The sequence below is a fragment of the Lepidochelys olivacea genome, assembly GCF_965140295.1.
Source record: "Lepidochelys olivacea isolate rLepOli2 genome assembly, chromosome: 7".
Taxonomy (NCBI): Eukaryota; Metazoa; Chordata; order Testudines; family Cheloniidae; genus Lepidochelys; species Lepidochelys olivacea.
Genome location: NC_140417.1, coordinates 45,075,071 through 45,089,185, shown reverse-complemented (window position 1 = coordinate 45,089,185; position 14,115 = coordinate 45,075,071). Strand labels below are relative to the sequence as shown.

The 14,115-nt window shown below is 46.9% G+C and overlaps 1 protein-coding gene across 1 annotated transcript in view; it reads left to right on the top strand.

Moving 5' to 3' along the window:
* Positions 1 to 14,115, top strand: part of TWF2 (twinfilin actin binding protein 2) — a 68,035-nt gene that overhangs the window by 20,009 nt on the left and 33,911 nt on the right. Inside the window, exon 2 of the mRNA XM_084634265.1 lies at positions 5,669 to 5,746. Within this exon, the coding sequence (XP_084490391.1) occupies positions 5,669 to 5,746 (78 nt within the window). The remainder of the gene's footprint in view (positions 1 to 5,668; positions 5,747 to 14,115) is intronic.

Below are 14,115 nucleotides of genomic sequence, written 5' to 3'. Positions count from 1 at the left end.
GCAGTACCGCAACATCCCCCTACCACAATAACCTTATGACCCCCGACCCCTCCCCCCCCAAACTACTCCTTTTCGGGTCAGGACCCCTACAATTACAACACTGACATTTCAGATTTAAATCACGACATTTTTTAAATCTTCTGACCGTGAAATTGACCAAAATGGACCGTGAATTTGGTAGGGCCCTACTTATTAGGGAGTGAGATGAGTGGGACAACCTCTGACACGCGTCAAGTTTTATTACAGGCTGCTAAGAGAAGTGGTCAAGTTCAGGTGCTCTGCGCTCATACTGAAAATGCTCTTGACTAACGTTTTCCTTTTTCCCTCTGGTGTATTTGCTACTTGACCTTCCTCAGCTCCATGATGGGATTTTGAAAATTCCCCCAGTGATCTAGGAGCACAAATCCACTGACTTGCAATGGGATTTGTGCTCCAGAGTCACTCTGGTGCTTTTGGAAAGCCCACACACCATTTTTACCAGGAAAATAATGCTCTCTACTTTAAGTGACTCTTTAAGTACCTGATACGCAGCTAAATAGAATGGATAAATTTGGAGGGCTATCAGTCAGCACCTTTTACCAACTCTAAGGTTTACCTAGGGTGAAAAATGAAGAAAAACCTGTTTATCTGCGTTAGAGCTCTCCCCGTGTTTTCTATTCAGTGATTGGAGCTATATAAATACATAAGCGAGACAGTCTCTCCGCTTTGCCAGTGCAATAGAAATTTGGGATAGAAAAGACTTACTGGGGTGTTTTGTTCACTTTCATGGGTTCCAGTGAATACAACTGTATATCTCTTTTCCCCTCAGAGGACCTTGTTGAGTGGTAGATTCCCATACGTGGGCAGGCTGTTTCCTTCCTGCCCTGTTTGTGGCAAAGGGGATAAAAATATCAGAGGAAGCTCATGTGGCGAATATGTTAAAACCAGCTTGTCTCTGACAGCAGAGCTGGTGCTGGGATAAGTTGAAAGTGTGATCAGTCTTTTTGAAAAGGAGAGAGCATTTCCAGTTTCTTTGGGCAATTTTCTGGCTGCAATACCATTTGGCTTATAGAGTTCCTGTCTCCCCTAAAATGCCTTAATTTTAGGGGTCCCCTTCCCCCAGTCACACTGCCTGCATTGCTGTTTCATCTCAACAGATCTTAATTATGGGGCTCTTCCCACCCAGTCACACACCCCAACCTGAAATCGTTAAGTCCCTGGAGTTTATTTCAAATCTCTACATTTCGAAGGGGCTTATAACTGCTCTAATTCACAAAGTCCCAGCCTGATGGACAGTTCTCTCCCACTCCCTCCAACTGGGAGATGGAGGGAGAGAGAAGTTAGTGGCCTCTGAGATATTTCTATTTAAGCTGTGGCATCTGAAAACTGTCCCAGCTGCAAATAAGCTGTTGTGAATTTACATAAACAGTAACATCTTAATGCATTTTAGTGCTTTAGGCTGTCCTTGTCTGCCCACGGATTAGCATTTGCTTTAACAAGAGTTCTGCCTGTGGAATAGAGAGAAGAGAGGCCCTGGCCTGTTTGACGGGCAGCTGCAAGGAAGATCCTGTACTAAGGAGCTTTTTTGTGAATGTCTCATTTCCAAACGAGTTTTCAATCTTTGTATGTGTTCCCTTTCAAATGGTTCTCGGATGTGCCCCAGAATACTTTGCGCCAGTTTCCACTACTCTTCAAAAGCGGTGCCTTGCCTGTGATCTTTTGGAAGAAGCCCTGTCGGAATGGTCACAATGAGGGGGTGGCCCACAATGAAGAGTATGGCTGCTTGGGGCTGAGCACTGCACTTCAGTGGAAGAGCAGAGACCTGGAAGAGGAGCCGATTGTGAGCTCTCTCCCTTGTTATTAGCCCACTCAGTCACCAACCGCTATCCTTGGGGAGTTAGTCCGCTCAGTTCAGCTATGCTAGTGATCTGCAAGCACAGAGGGTTCCCGGAGGGCCATTACTTTCCATCTTTTGTGCTGTCCACATCTCCTGCATTCTCCAAAATGTTTCTATGGAAGGAGGTAGGGAGATTGGGTGGTTTGCACAGGAAAGATTCAAGTTTGTTGCAGTTTTTCCACGGTAAAAACCCAGGTGTCTGATGTTCCTGTTCACATCACAGGACTAAGTGGAAGAGATTTGGCCCCAGGTGGAAGGAAATTGATCATGTTGAGTGCTGACTCCAACAGCCATTCAGTGCAGCTCTTTGCTAACAAGTGAGATTGTGACAGCTTCCTTTGTAATACTACTTAACTGTGGATATTGAAGCATTTGTTGGCCACCTCTGCAGATGCCTTGCAAGTCCCTTTGTTGCAAAGTCTGATTAAAATCTGCCTTTGGCAAGAAGGTTTGTAATGAGCACTTGCGGTGTGACTCGGGGAGGGGAAAATTTGCTCTTGACAAATCAAGTATTGATATTGAGGTGGCTTATGGGGTACAGAATGGAGATTTACCAGCACAGCTGGATGGTAAAGAATCAGATAATTGACACTTAGAGCACTGGTGTGTTCTAGGCTGATCTGTAGGAAATGCTTAGAAATGCTTGTGCACAGCATCCAAATCACCTAACAGGATGCACTTGAATAATATAGACACTAATTGGGCTCCTTGAAAGGGCTGTCCATTGCAAGGACTATGATATACCCCGTAACTAACGTGAGAGGTACATCTTTCTTCAGTGAAGAGGGGTGGGAGGAAGAAATTAAAGGCCCTTCCCAATATTGGTGGAGATACCGTAGGCACTTGGCTGAAAGGTGAGCTCCAGAGATCTTTGTGTGTCCCTGATAGAGGAAACAAGTCCTCCCCAGCTAGAACTATTGCTGTCGCTGCCGATTCCCAGTGGTTTGAAGACTTCATTCGAGGGAGTTCCTTGCCCCTAGAAGCGTGGAGGGGAAGTGCATGTGCTCCACATCGTAATCAAGCAACCTGGACCTGTGCTATAAAATAGAGGGCTGGGCTTGTGACCATCTGGCTGGCATGTTCAGTGAAAGATTAAGCCATGGGAAAACCAGATGGTGTTTAGAAAAACCTGATGCTTAGAACAATAGTGGCCTTTCCTTTCATCTCCCACTCTTGTCCAAAATATCCCTCTCTTTCCGTTTGGTCCCATCTCCGAGACTCTGCACCCTCGAAAAAGCCTAGAAACACTGCAGAGGTGTTGGGCCAGACTTTGCAGACACCCAGTCTGTATGTCGCTCAGGTTTAGTAAGTGCTTCTGAGGTTAACTCTGTGGAGTTCAAGGGAAGCTGCCTTTGAAGTTCTGACCCTGGGCTGTAAGAGAGCAGAGCAAATCGGAGTGGTCAGGGACTATAATGCAGACAAGTAAGCCTTGTAGGCACTTCCTGTGATGGGTGACAAATGAAACTTCAGCTGGAACAGCAGTCCAGAAAATTCAATATTATTTGAACTTAAAGTAACCTCTTCTTCTTTCCTCCTCCTCCAGTCAAACTGAATGGCCTGGGAAAGGCAGCCTGTAACCCTGACCGTCCATTGACATTATGTATTCAAAATCCCATTGAGCCAGTCTAATGCTCCATTTGGCTGCAGGCTTTAGGACATTGTTACAGTTACACATAAAAATGTAATGGGCAGTCAGAGTTGGTGGCATTCCCTGGCCCTCTTGTCTGTCCCCAGTAAAACTGCAAACTCTAGGCTTGTATTAATACTTCATTAAGCTCCTTAAAGTATGTTTACGCTGCCAAAAAAAACCCCAACAACCCAGCAACACACCACGGCAGCAAGCCTGGGCCTGGGTCAACTGACTCGGGCTTGTACTATGGGGATAAAAATAGCAGTGTAGATGTTTCTGCAGGAGCTGGAGTCCGGGCTCTGAAACTCGATGTAGGGCTATGGGTGAGTGGGCTCTCTCAGCCTGGGCTCCAGCCCCAGTGGGAATGTCTACGCTGCTGTTTTTAGCTGAGCCTGAGTCAGTTGACCCAGGCTCAGAGACTCACTGCCCTAGTTTGTGGTGTGTTTTGCAGTATTGAGGTACTCTTTGATTCAGCTACCCATCTGGCATGTCTTATCTCTCCACAAAGCAGCCAGGTTCCCTCTGTGCACTAGGGATGACTGGCCACATGCAGTAGTGATGTGATACTGGCCAGATTACTGCTGTATGGTGCACTTCCTGTTCTAACCCAAGTCTTTCCCCTCTCTGAATATTTATGATGGCTGCTTTACCTGTGATCCAACGTGTAGCATTTCAAAGGTCAGCAGGAAACCCTGGTGTTGGAGGTAGGCTGGGGTGCTGTCTGTTGGAGGTGCTTTCTTGCAGGTTAGATGTAGCTAAAGTTCTGATGGCTCATTTTTATTAAGATGTTGAGCAAGAATAGGGATGCCAATCCCAGATTCCTAGCTTAAATACTAGTGCTGATCATTACTGGGCTGGGGCTCTTCTCCACTTCCTGCCCTAGGCTGTTGTTACAAGTGTTGCTGGATGCTGTTAAACAGCTGGTTTCAGAGTAGCAGCCGTGTTAGTCTGTATCCGCAAAAAGGAAAGGAGTACTTGTGGCACCTTAGAGACTAACCAATTTATTTGAGCATAAGCTTTTGTGAGCTGCAGCTCGCTTCATCGGATGCCACTACATGCATCCGATGAAGCGAGCTGTAGCTCACGAAAGCTTATGCTCAAATAAATTTGTTAGTCTCTAAGGTACCACAAGTACTCCTTTCCTTTTTGTTAAACAGCTGATGAGTTTAACTCAGAGGTGGCTTCCTCTCAGTGAGGCCAGGGGTGGAGCGATTCCTTCGTATGTTTGAGAGCATATAAAGTGCTAGAGGATCCTCTGGGATGAATGACTGGGGTTGTCTGCTAGCGTCCCTAGGATTTTGATTCTAACTAGATAAGTGTCCACAGTCACCGGTAACCTTGGTTGGTGGGAGGAAAGGAAGGCATCCTAGAATTGTATTCCAAACTGGCCTGCCTCATTTTCTTATAACTGAAGCTACTCAGGCCCTGGGGGAAAGCCTACTAGGCAATACAGCCAGTTGTTGCTAACACACAAACAGGTCTCTGTTCTGCAGGATCTGAGTCCTCAAGTCCCAAGGCTTATCACCGCTCATCCTTGAGGGGTCATGGTGGGACAAGCAGAGAGTGAAATTCAAAGTGGCTACAGTTCCGATTCCTATAAAATTCTGGCAGCTTCTGTGTTATGCAGCCTTCCTGCTGGAGGTCACACGCTCCAGCATACAGCATCCAAAGCAAAACGTAACCAAGGAAAGTGTTTGAACACAACAGAGCTGCCTCTACCCATCATCACACCTTCCAGCTGCCCTCCTCCCCCACCCCACATGCAAACCAGGATACGCTGCACACTTAATAAACTGACACTTGAGCCTGCCCTCCCTGCCCCAGCCAAACTATCATCTAAATTTGGGCTATTATGTTCACCCAGTCTAAGTATCAAGTTCTCTGGATCACATGTGCTCCTAGACAGTATTTAACTCTGAAACCTCTGAGAGACAGGACTTTGTATCCTTCACAGTGTAGATCACACAGCAAGTGAAATCGGCTGCTTTGTTTTTATTCTGTCCACTTTTTACCATCAGGGATTTTTGACTCTCTTCCACTTAGTTCTTTATTAGTTTTTGTCACCTTCTCCTCCCCCCCTCCCCTCCCCTACTTGGTTTGAAGAGCAGAATAACATTTGGTTTGTCTACTAAGTTTGATCACAATGTTTCTGGTTCTTTTAGCCACCACAGAGTTAAAGGACTTTTTTGCCAAGGCCCGGAATGGCTCGATCCGTCTCATCAAAGTCGTCATTGAGGATGGTAAGTTCTGTTTAATTCCATTTCTTTGTGCTGCCTTGTTTTTCTCTATGGCTGTGGCCGATCCTGCTATAACAGAGAAGACCTTGCTGCTGCCGATGGAAAATCCTGCTAGGGGCTCCTGGAATGTGGCCGCTCAGAATAGACTGTGTGGAGTGAACACAGCTGACATTTTGAAGGAGCAGAATTCTGATGCCTTTTATTTTCTTCAGCAGTATCTCTATGGGACCCACTGTGATCCACCTGTTTCCAATGGGGAGCAGTCACTTGTACAGGCAGCTAGTACCGCTTCCCAGTGGCAGTAAGGGGTTCACAGTCAGTCTGGCCTGATGCAGTGCTGGTATCTGCTTCGCTGTTCTCTGTCAGGTCTCTTGGATGTTGGGGCTGCGTCCTGACAATATGGCTTTGCTGGTGTAGACTGTTCTGCTTCCCTGGGGCTGTTTGCCAACTGCCCTTGAGTGAATCCTACAGGAAGGAGACCCCCACTGGGTGATGGGTGCTCTAGAAACACCTAAGAGAAGGATAATCACCCCAGATGCTGCAGTAATACTGTAAATGGTAGTGCTTTGGACTGTTAGTGTAGCCTTTTTCAATGAGGCGACGAGTGGGTATAGGATTGTTCCCAGTCTGGGAGTTTATTCCTTATTCTGGTGCTTAAGCTTTTCCTCAGCAGTCTCTTTAGTGTAGCTGTGCCTTTAGTCTCTAGAGAGCTTACAGCAGCGGACCTGAATCAATGCAGCGGTGCCGCTGTAAGCTCTCCAATGTAGCTGTTCGAAGCCAATGGGAGAGAGCTCTCCCATCGGCTGAACTACTCCAGCCCCCCACCAGTGGCAGTGGCTATGTTGGCGGGAGAAGCTCTCCTGCCAACATAGTGCTGTCCACACTGGTGCTTATGTTGGTGTAATTTATGTTGCTCGGGGGTGATTTATTAACCTCTTCCCCCCCCACCCCCCCGAGACAGAAGTTATGCCAACATAAGCTGTAGTGTAGACCAGTGGTCTCCAAAGTGGGGTGTGCAAGACTATCGATTGGGGGGGCGCAGCAGGAGGAGCACCGCCGGGGGGGGCGGCCCTGAGTCCTCCTGCCTGTGGAGGAGCTGGGGCAGCCGCGCAGCCAGCGACCAGAAAGAAGCGGCGCTTTCCCCTTCAAAGCGCTGCTTCTCTCCAGCCGCTGGCTGCGAGGCTGCCCCGGCTCCTCCTGAGTCCTGCGGCTCATGCTCTCAGGGCTGCATTCCAAAAGCGGCTTTAGAGCTGCAGGCCAGGGCCCCCTTAGCCCAGGGCCCTAAAGCCCCTCCGTTCTGGGTGGCCCTGCCTGCCGGGGGGAGGGGGGGCAGCTTTCAGAATCGTGGCTATGGGGGTGGTGCTGCGCTGTGCAGAGCCCCCTGCAGCAAACAGGAGCTGCCCCAGGTAAGTTCACCTCCTGCCTGCCCCAGCCCTGAGCCTCCTTCCGCACCCCCACCCTGAGCACCCTCCCACACCCTAACTCCTTCCCAGACCCCGCCCTGAGTGCCCGCTGTGTCAATGTTAAACCAAGATTTTCAAAACTAATAAAGCATATTCAATCCCATTACTCTCACTAAAAATATAAATTTTTTTTTAGTGAGAGCAAAAAGGTTTTTTGTACTGTGAATAAATAAAAAAAAGATTCTAAAAATATTTTTCATCTTTATCTCATTCGTTTTCAATTTCTATTTTTTGTGTATGTTTAATAATTTACACAATATATTGTACAGTAATACATGTATATAATTTATACATAAATATACATATATTGGTGTGTGCTCAAAAAATTTTTACTGATAAGGGTGCGCGAGACCACTGGTGTAGATATAGCCTCAGAAGAGCAGCATCCCTGAGCTTGTTTACACTTGGCGGTGCTGTAGTGCTTAGTGAAGACGCTACCTGTGCTGAAGGGAGAGCTTCCTGAGAGGCGGTAGCTCAGTTGATGGGAGAAGCCCTCCCGACATAGCTCTATCTACGCTGGAGTTCAGTTGGTATAACTGCCTTGTCCAGACCCCTGAGTGGTGTAGTTATACTGACATATGTTTGTAGTGTGGACCAGGGCCGAGTCAGCCCAATGGATGCTTTCTCCTTCCGTGACCTGAAAGCAGCATAGGATAGGGTGAGCAAAACTCCAGAGCCAGATCCTCCGCTAGCGTAACCTGGCACAGCTTCACTTCGTCAGACTTACAGCTGCCGAGGAGCTGGCCCCAGATGTAGAGAGTAAGTGAAGGTGTTCACTCAGACCAGATCCTAGACTGCGTTTCCTCCTGTCGTAGTGTGTTTTATGGCTTTCACATCCCCAGTTTCTTGTGCTTTAGGATTTTTTCCAGTTCCTACTATTTCTATTTTGGGTTTAAATTGAGTGGAGCAAATCAGTCTGTGGCATGTTTTTTGTTTTTGGGCTATCTAAAGGTAACTTTCAGTAGCTCACATTTATCAGATAAACAAATGGAACAAGGCATTGATTTGCCTGCTAACTTACTACAGAACCTTTTTGGTAGGTTTTCCATAGCCCTAACTGCAATATGTCCCAGAGCAGGCTGCATTACTGATTAGCTGACCATTGTAAAACCTGCACTGCAGACGTTAATCCATGCCAGCCCATCAGCTGCTTGCTAGGGCAGAAGGGCTTAGGGCATGTTTCTCTTTGGGGTGATGGGCAGGCTTGTCTTTAGTTCCATCAGGTGGAGACTTTAGAAATCAGCTGGTGAAAGACAATATCTGTTTATCCTGTAATAAATACAGCAGCATTCATTGCATCTGTGTTCTCTTCTGGCTAGTGCTTTGTATGCAGGATCCCTCAGCATCGCAAGGGCTTGTTCTCTGCAGTACTGCCAGGGCATGTGGAAATGCATGAAATCTGCATTGTAGCTCTCAATGAATTTGTGGAGGTAAATGTTAAAGACAGATTGTGCCCCACCTCAGCTCCTACGTACTTCTCCATCTGCATAGAGGGAGTGGAAAGGAACTGCAACTGGCTTCTGTGGTGTGCACACTGCATAGGGCCACTATAAACAGCCCTATGCTGTCCTCTGTGCAGACCCTAGCATAAGGGGATGTGCAGGGAGCAGGAGAGATCAGGCACATAGCCCTTGGTGCTATATGAGTTGCGCTGCTTAAGTTAGAGCAGCTAGGGTGTACTCAAACTCACGCAAGGGGCTACTTCCTCCCCCACATCAGAACCTAAGACCCGTAAAGCCACCTCTGCACCCCCACCCATGTGTTGAGGCCTTGCTAGGGTACCTGCTGGAGGTGCTGCACAGAGTTGGACCCAGAGTGCATAATAGGAAACTGACTAGTTACTGCTACCCATGGAGCAGGAAGCATAATGAACTTACGTCCAATCAGTTCTGTTTTTGCTTTCTCTTGCATAGATTATCCTACCCAGATATACCAGGATGTTCCATCGTCCCCTTCGCCCTCTCCTGTGTGAGTCAGTATCTCTCTCTCTGCTGGGTGCTAGTTTTGTATCCTTTCCATGCTGGGTGAGGGACTAGTGCAAGTCATGCTCGTAATGTTGAGCAGATTCTGCTTGCTTCTGTGTGCCCTAGCATGTTGCAATACCCAGGGATTTTCCAGGTAGAGGCTGGACGTTTGGTAGGACAGGAGGACAGTCTCGTGACTAAACCACGGGTTGGAAGTCAGGCGTTCCAAGTTCTGTTCCCAGCTCTGTCACTGACTCACTATGACCTTGGGCAGAGTCAGTTGGGGCCTGATTTTCAGAAGTTCTGATCGCCCACCCCTTCAGAGTAATTAGTAGGAGCTGAGAGTTCTCAGCATCTTTGAAAATAAAGCTCTTAATCTCTGTGCTTCAGTTTCCTCCTCGGTAACAAGGGATAATCCTTGCCTGGCTCATGGGGCTCTTGGTAAGATCAATTCAGTAAGGTTTATGCATAAGCAGGGTGCCCACTCTTTCCCCTCAGTGCAGCTGATTCAGTGTTGGATTATTTGCAACTGGCGATCTCAGTAAGAATACATTCGTCACCACTCATGAGAGCTGTACTCATGTCATCTCTGCAGAGACCGAATGGGATATCTTCATCTGCATGACGTGTTGCTGTAGAACTTGAGGACTCCATGGGGAACTGTATGGGAGGATTTAACTGTGAGCTCCCCTTGTCTGCAAGGCAGGAGTTCTGGTTTTCCTGTGTGAATCTTCCCATGATTATTTTTGTGGGGGACATTTTGTATAGCCCAAGCTCCCAGCAGTAGAGAGGGGAATAGGTATAGACCATAGGACTTGGCATCTGATCAACAGAGATTGTGTAGAATTGCTAGCAGCTAAGCTGGAATGATCATCAGTCCTTAAATTATGTGTGGCTATCGTAGTACAGTGGAGGAAATCAGCAAATGGCTTTTTACCCATCAGAAATGCCTGACTGTGTCTGAGCAGAATAGTCACAGGAAATGCAGAGACCTATTTAACCAGTTTACTAGGAATTGTTGGGATAGAAGGTGAATTGAGGGATAATAGCAGTTGGCTCTAGTGACAAATTTCACTTGATCAAAGCACATAGTGGCAAGACCCACTGATGAAGGTATGATTGCTGCCAGTTGAGTCCTTCTAGCGAGCCAGTGCTCTGATACGGGTTTGACTCTTGGGCTGAGGACAGCCTCTTCAATTCTCTTAAGGAGTGAGAAAGGGGGAGCTCCTGCAATGAGGAAGGATGAACTAGTGGTTGAGATGCTGGCCTGGGTCGTGGGAGACCCAGATTGAATTGCTGCTCTGCCACTGACTCCCTCTCTGACCTTACGGCAAATCACTTCCGCTGTCCAAGTGGGGAACTGAGGCATAATGGGGCTAGCAGCACTGCACTGCCTCACAGGGGACTCTTGAGGATATAAAAATTAAATGGTGAGGTGCTACAGTACTGGAGGCCTAGGATAACTAGGGTGGTCTTCGGTCTAGATTTCCCTTTTTTGAAAGTGATACCTTTGAGATAACCAGAAGCCATATTCCCGTATTCTGCTTTCCTGTTCTGCATATGTAGGGAGAGCAGAATAGGAGGATCGAGATCTACTGTGTGGATCTGAGAGGAGAGTTGGGCCCTAAATGGGAGTTGGCATGGGGGAATGGGGAAGGGAGGAGGCTGAGGATGGGGTATTACATCTTTGGTTGAAATACCATTCCAAGTGTGTCTGCATCAGGAATGGCATCTGAGTTACCAGATTTGGGAGAAGGGAGTGTATTAGAAAACCAGCCCATTGCTATCCTGAGCCCATACAGTGCAGTGATGCTTATTTAAAAATATGTATGCTCCATTCATCTTTGGTTAGAAAGCTCGGCAAATGAGTAATGAAAGCAGGCATGTTACATTATTCTGTCATAAGCTGGCATTGCTGAGATGGCCTGAAATTAAATGGACACATTAGCAGAGAAACAGATTGATATGGTGCCAGGCTGACCCTGCCTGCCTGTGTCCACCATCCCCCTCTCTATCTAGCCAACCCTGAGGCTGGGCAGCTGACGATGCTATTCCCTAGCTGGGTGTTTCGTGCTGCAAAGTTAGAACTTTCCACTCATTGCCTCTTTGAACTTGACTGCAAGCAGCCAGCTCCTTTGAGGTTGGCCATCAAATCACGTTTGCTATTCTAAGGGGTAGATCAGTGATTCTCAACCTACTTACTGTTGCAGGCTGCATATGCAGCTCTCTCTGTTATGTGGGCCGCATCCACACAATATATATATGCTACCTGTATGGCCCTCAGGATGTCCCATGGGCCACAGCTGTGTGCTGATTAGGCCGCAAGTAGCCTGCAGATTGAGAGCTACTGGGCTAGATGGAAGATGCTGAGACACTTCCTGGTTTTATGAAAGTTAATTTTATTGCAAAGCATTTTTGTATCCATGCAGGTTCTGCTTGGATTGCTTCTAGGTGTTAGGCAGAGTGGATTTCTACCAAAGTCTTACACTGACACCAGCTGTCCTGTTCGGGGTATAATAATACTTAGTTTCAGAGTGGTAGCCGTGTTAGTCGGTATCAGCAAAAAGAACAAGGAGTACTTGTGGCACCTTAGAGACTAACAAATTTATTTGGGCATAAGCTTTCGTGGGCTAAACCCCCCCTTCATCAGATGCATGCAGTGGGAAAATACAGTAGGAAGATTATAACATCTTCCTACTGTATTTTACACTGCATGCATCTGATGAAGGGGGGTTTAGCCCACGAAAGCTTATGCCCAAATAAATTTGTTAGTCTCTAAGGTGCCACAAGTACTCCTTGTTCTTTTTAATAGTACTTAGTGTTTGCCTGGAACTTCTCGTCTTCAAAAAGTGTCCAGCACCCTGTGCAGTAGGTAGGTTTAAGTTAGCCACTCACCACAGTAGCTCTCTGCACAGCAGTATTGGGTAACACTAGTAATGCCCCAAAGAGCTCTCTACTCCCTGCCTCTTAGACAATTCTATGCTTTTTTGGAAACGGGGAGTTTGAGGCAGAGAGATTGTGATTTGCCCAAGGTCTCTGTCAGATCCAGGGTTAGAGTTTGGGAGTCCCTGCGTCCTGGGCCTTTGCTTGGAACACCAGGCAGGATGGCTCCAGAGACTGTTGTGAGACTTATGACTTCTCTTTATAGTGTTCTCCTGCCACTGTTCTGAGGTCTGTCTGTCCTCCTGCAGAACAGCAGGCCAGCTCAGTATGCAGGAGACTGAAGCTGTGGACAGTCTGCCTTTTAAGGTAATTAAAAGTGAAGCAGTCTGCTAATGGCTGTTCTGTGAGCAAACCTAAAAGGGGTCAGGAAGCAAAGCACTCTCCCAAATGTAAATAGCATGCTGTGTAATGGATTAGGCTTTCAGAAAAATGCCTAGCCTGTGCAAACCTCTCCCCAGTTGAGTCATTCAGTAGTTGGGGGTGGTTGAGGAGGCATCTTTATTTATTATTTCTCACATCTCCACAGACCCTGGACTTTAAGCTTGGCACGGTTCAATTCCATCCCAGCTGTCTCTCCTGTTCTTGTTCCATCTGCCTTCTAGCTCCATTGCAGTGCTGCTTGATCAAAGTTTTATCGTTCCCCAGAGCCTGATCTGTTGGAAGTTGAAATCTTTCTGAATGTTGCACTGCTCCATTTGAACAGTCACTGGTGATGTATTTTAAGAGCTGTCCCTGCAGAAATGGTTGGCCAAAATAACAGAATCCTTGTCACTAGAGACCAGCCATAGCAAATGACAAGCCCAAGGAAGCAGGACTAGGGAAGGAAATCTGGGGATGAGCTTGTGCGTGAAGCAGTGGGGAGCATGTGAAGTTGAGAAGTGAGTGTTGCGGGATGGAAGCAAGTGGTGGTGAAGGCAGTGGGCAAAGGGAGAACCCTCCTCTCCCCCAGGGAAAACCCTGGCATGTTTTTTAAGGAAGCAAAGTTTATTTTACTTGTGTGGTCTAGAAGCACCACTTGGTACAGTCATGACCGTTAGTAGTCGTTGAATACAGAACTCCAGCGCACGCTAACAGTAGGAAAACTAGGAGGAAGCCAGGACAATAGAGGAAGTCTCGCTAGGTATGAAATGACAGGGGGTCAGTCTCCTGTTTCTTTTTAGAATAGATGCATTGACTGCAAAACTCACTCTAGCCTTGAAATCAGACAAACCTGTGACCCTGACAGAAATTCAAGCTGACTTTCAGTTCCTGCTCATGGAGGTTCCTTGGTTCTGGTGTCAATGCTGTTGTCCAGGGAGAAAAGAAACAGAATTTCCAGCCTACTTGAGATCTGGACCTGGAGGTTCTGGACAAAAACGCTAAGGGATCCAGGTTGTTTTAAGCTCTGTGTTTTTGAAGTTGATTCTTAAGGAACTCCAAGTAAATCAGCATCGCCACAGAATGAACTGGAACGTGCGTGAGATCGCAGGAGATACAGCAGATGAGGCAAAGCAACTGTCAGCCACTCATGTATCCCAGCTGGAGGAATCCATTGTGCCTTATTACTTTAGCCTTTGTGGGAGCACATGTCCCCCCTCCCACTCCCCCAGTTTTTATTTTTAAATACTTTGTCTATCCCTTTACCTGCATGCCAGCCAGTAGGGCAGCAGGTCACTGCTATCCCTGCCGAATTCTGTGCCTATCCTTCCAAGGGTTAAAATGCTTAATATCAGTTTCCCCCCAATCCAAGATGCAAGTAATTGTAGCAAGAGGATGCATAATGAGGCTTTAACTCTGAACTTACGCTGAGAGAGTCAGAGGTATTGCCTAAAGCAGGGGTTGGCAACTTTTCAGAAGTGGTGTGCTGAGTCTTCATTTAGTCACTCTAATTTAAGGTTTCAAATGCCAGTAATACATTTTAACATTTTTAGAAGGTCTCTTTCTATAAGTTTATAATATACATGCAACAATAGTTTAGTTATAAAGTAAATAAGGTTTTTAAAATTAAATTAAAATGCAGAGC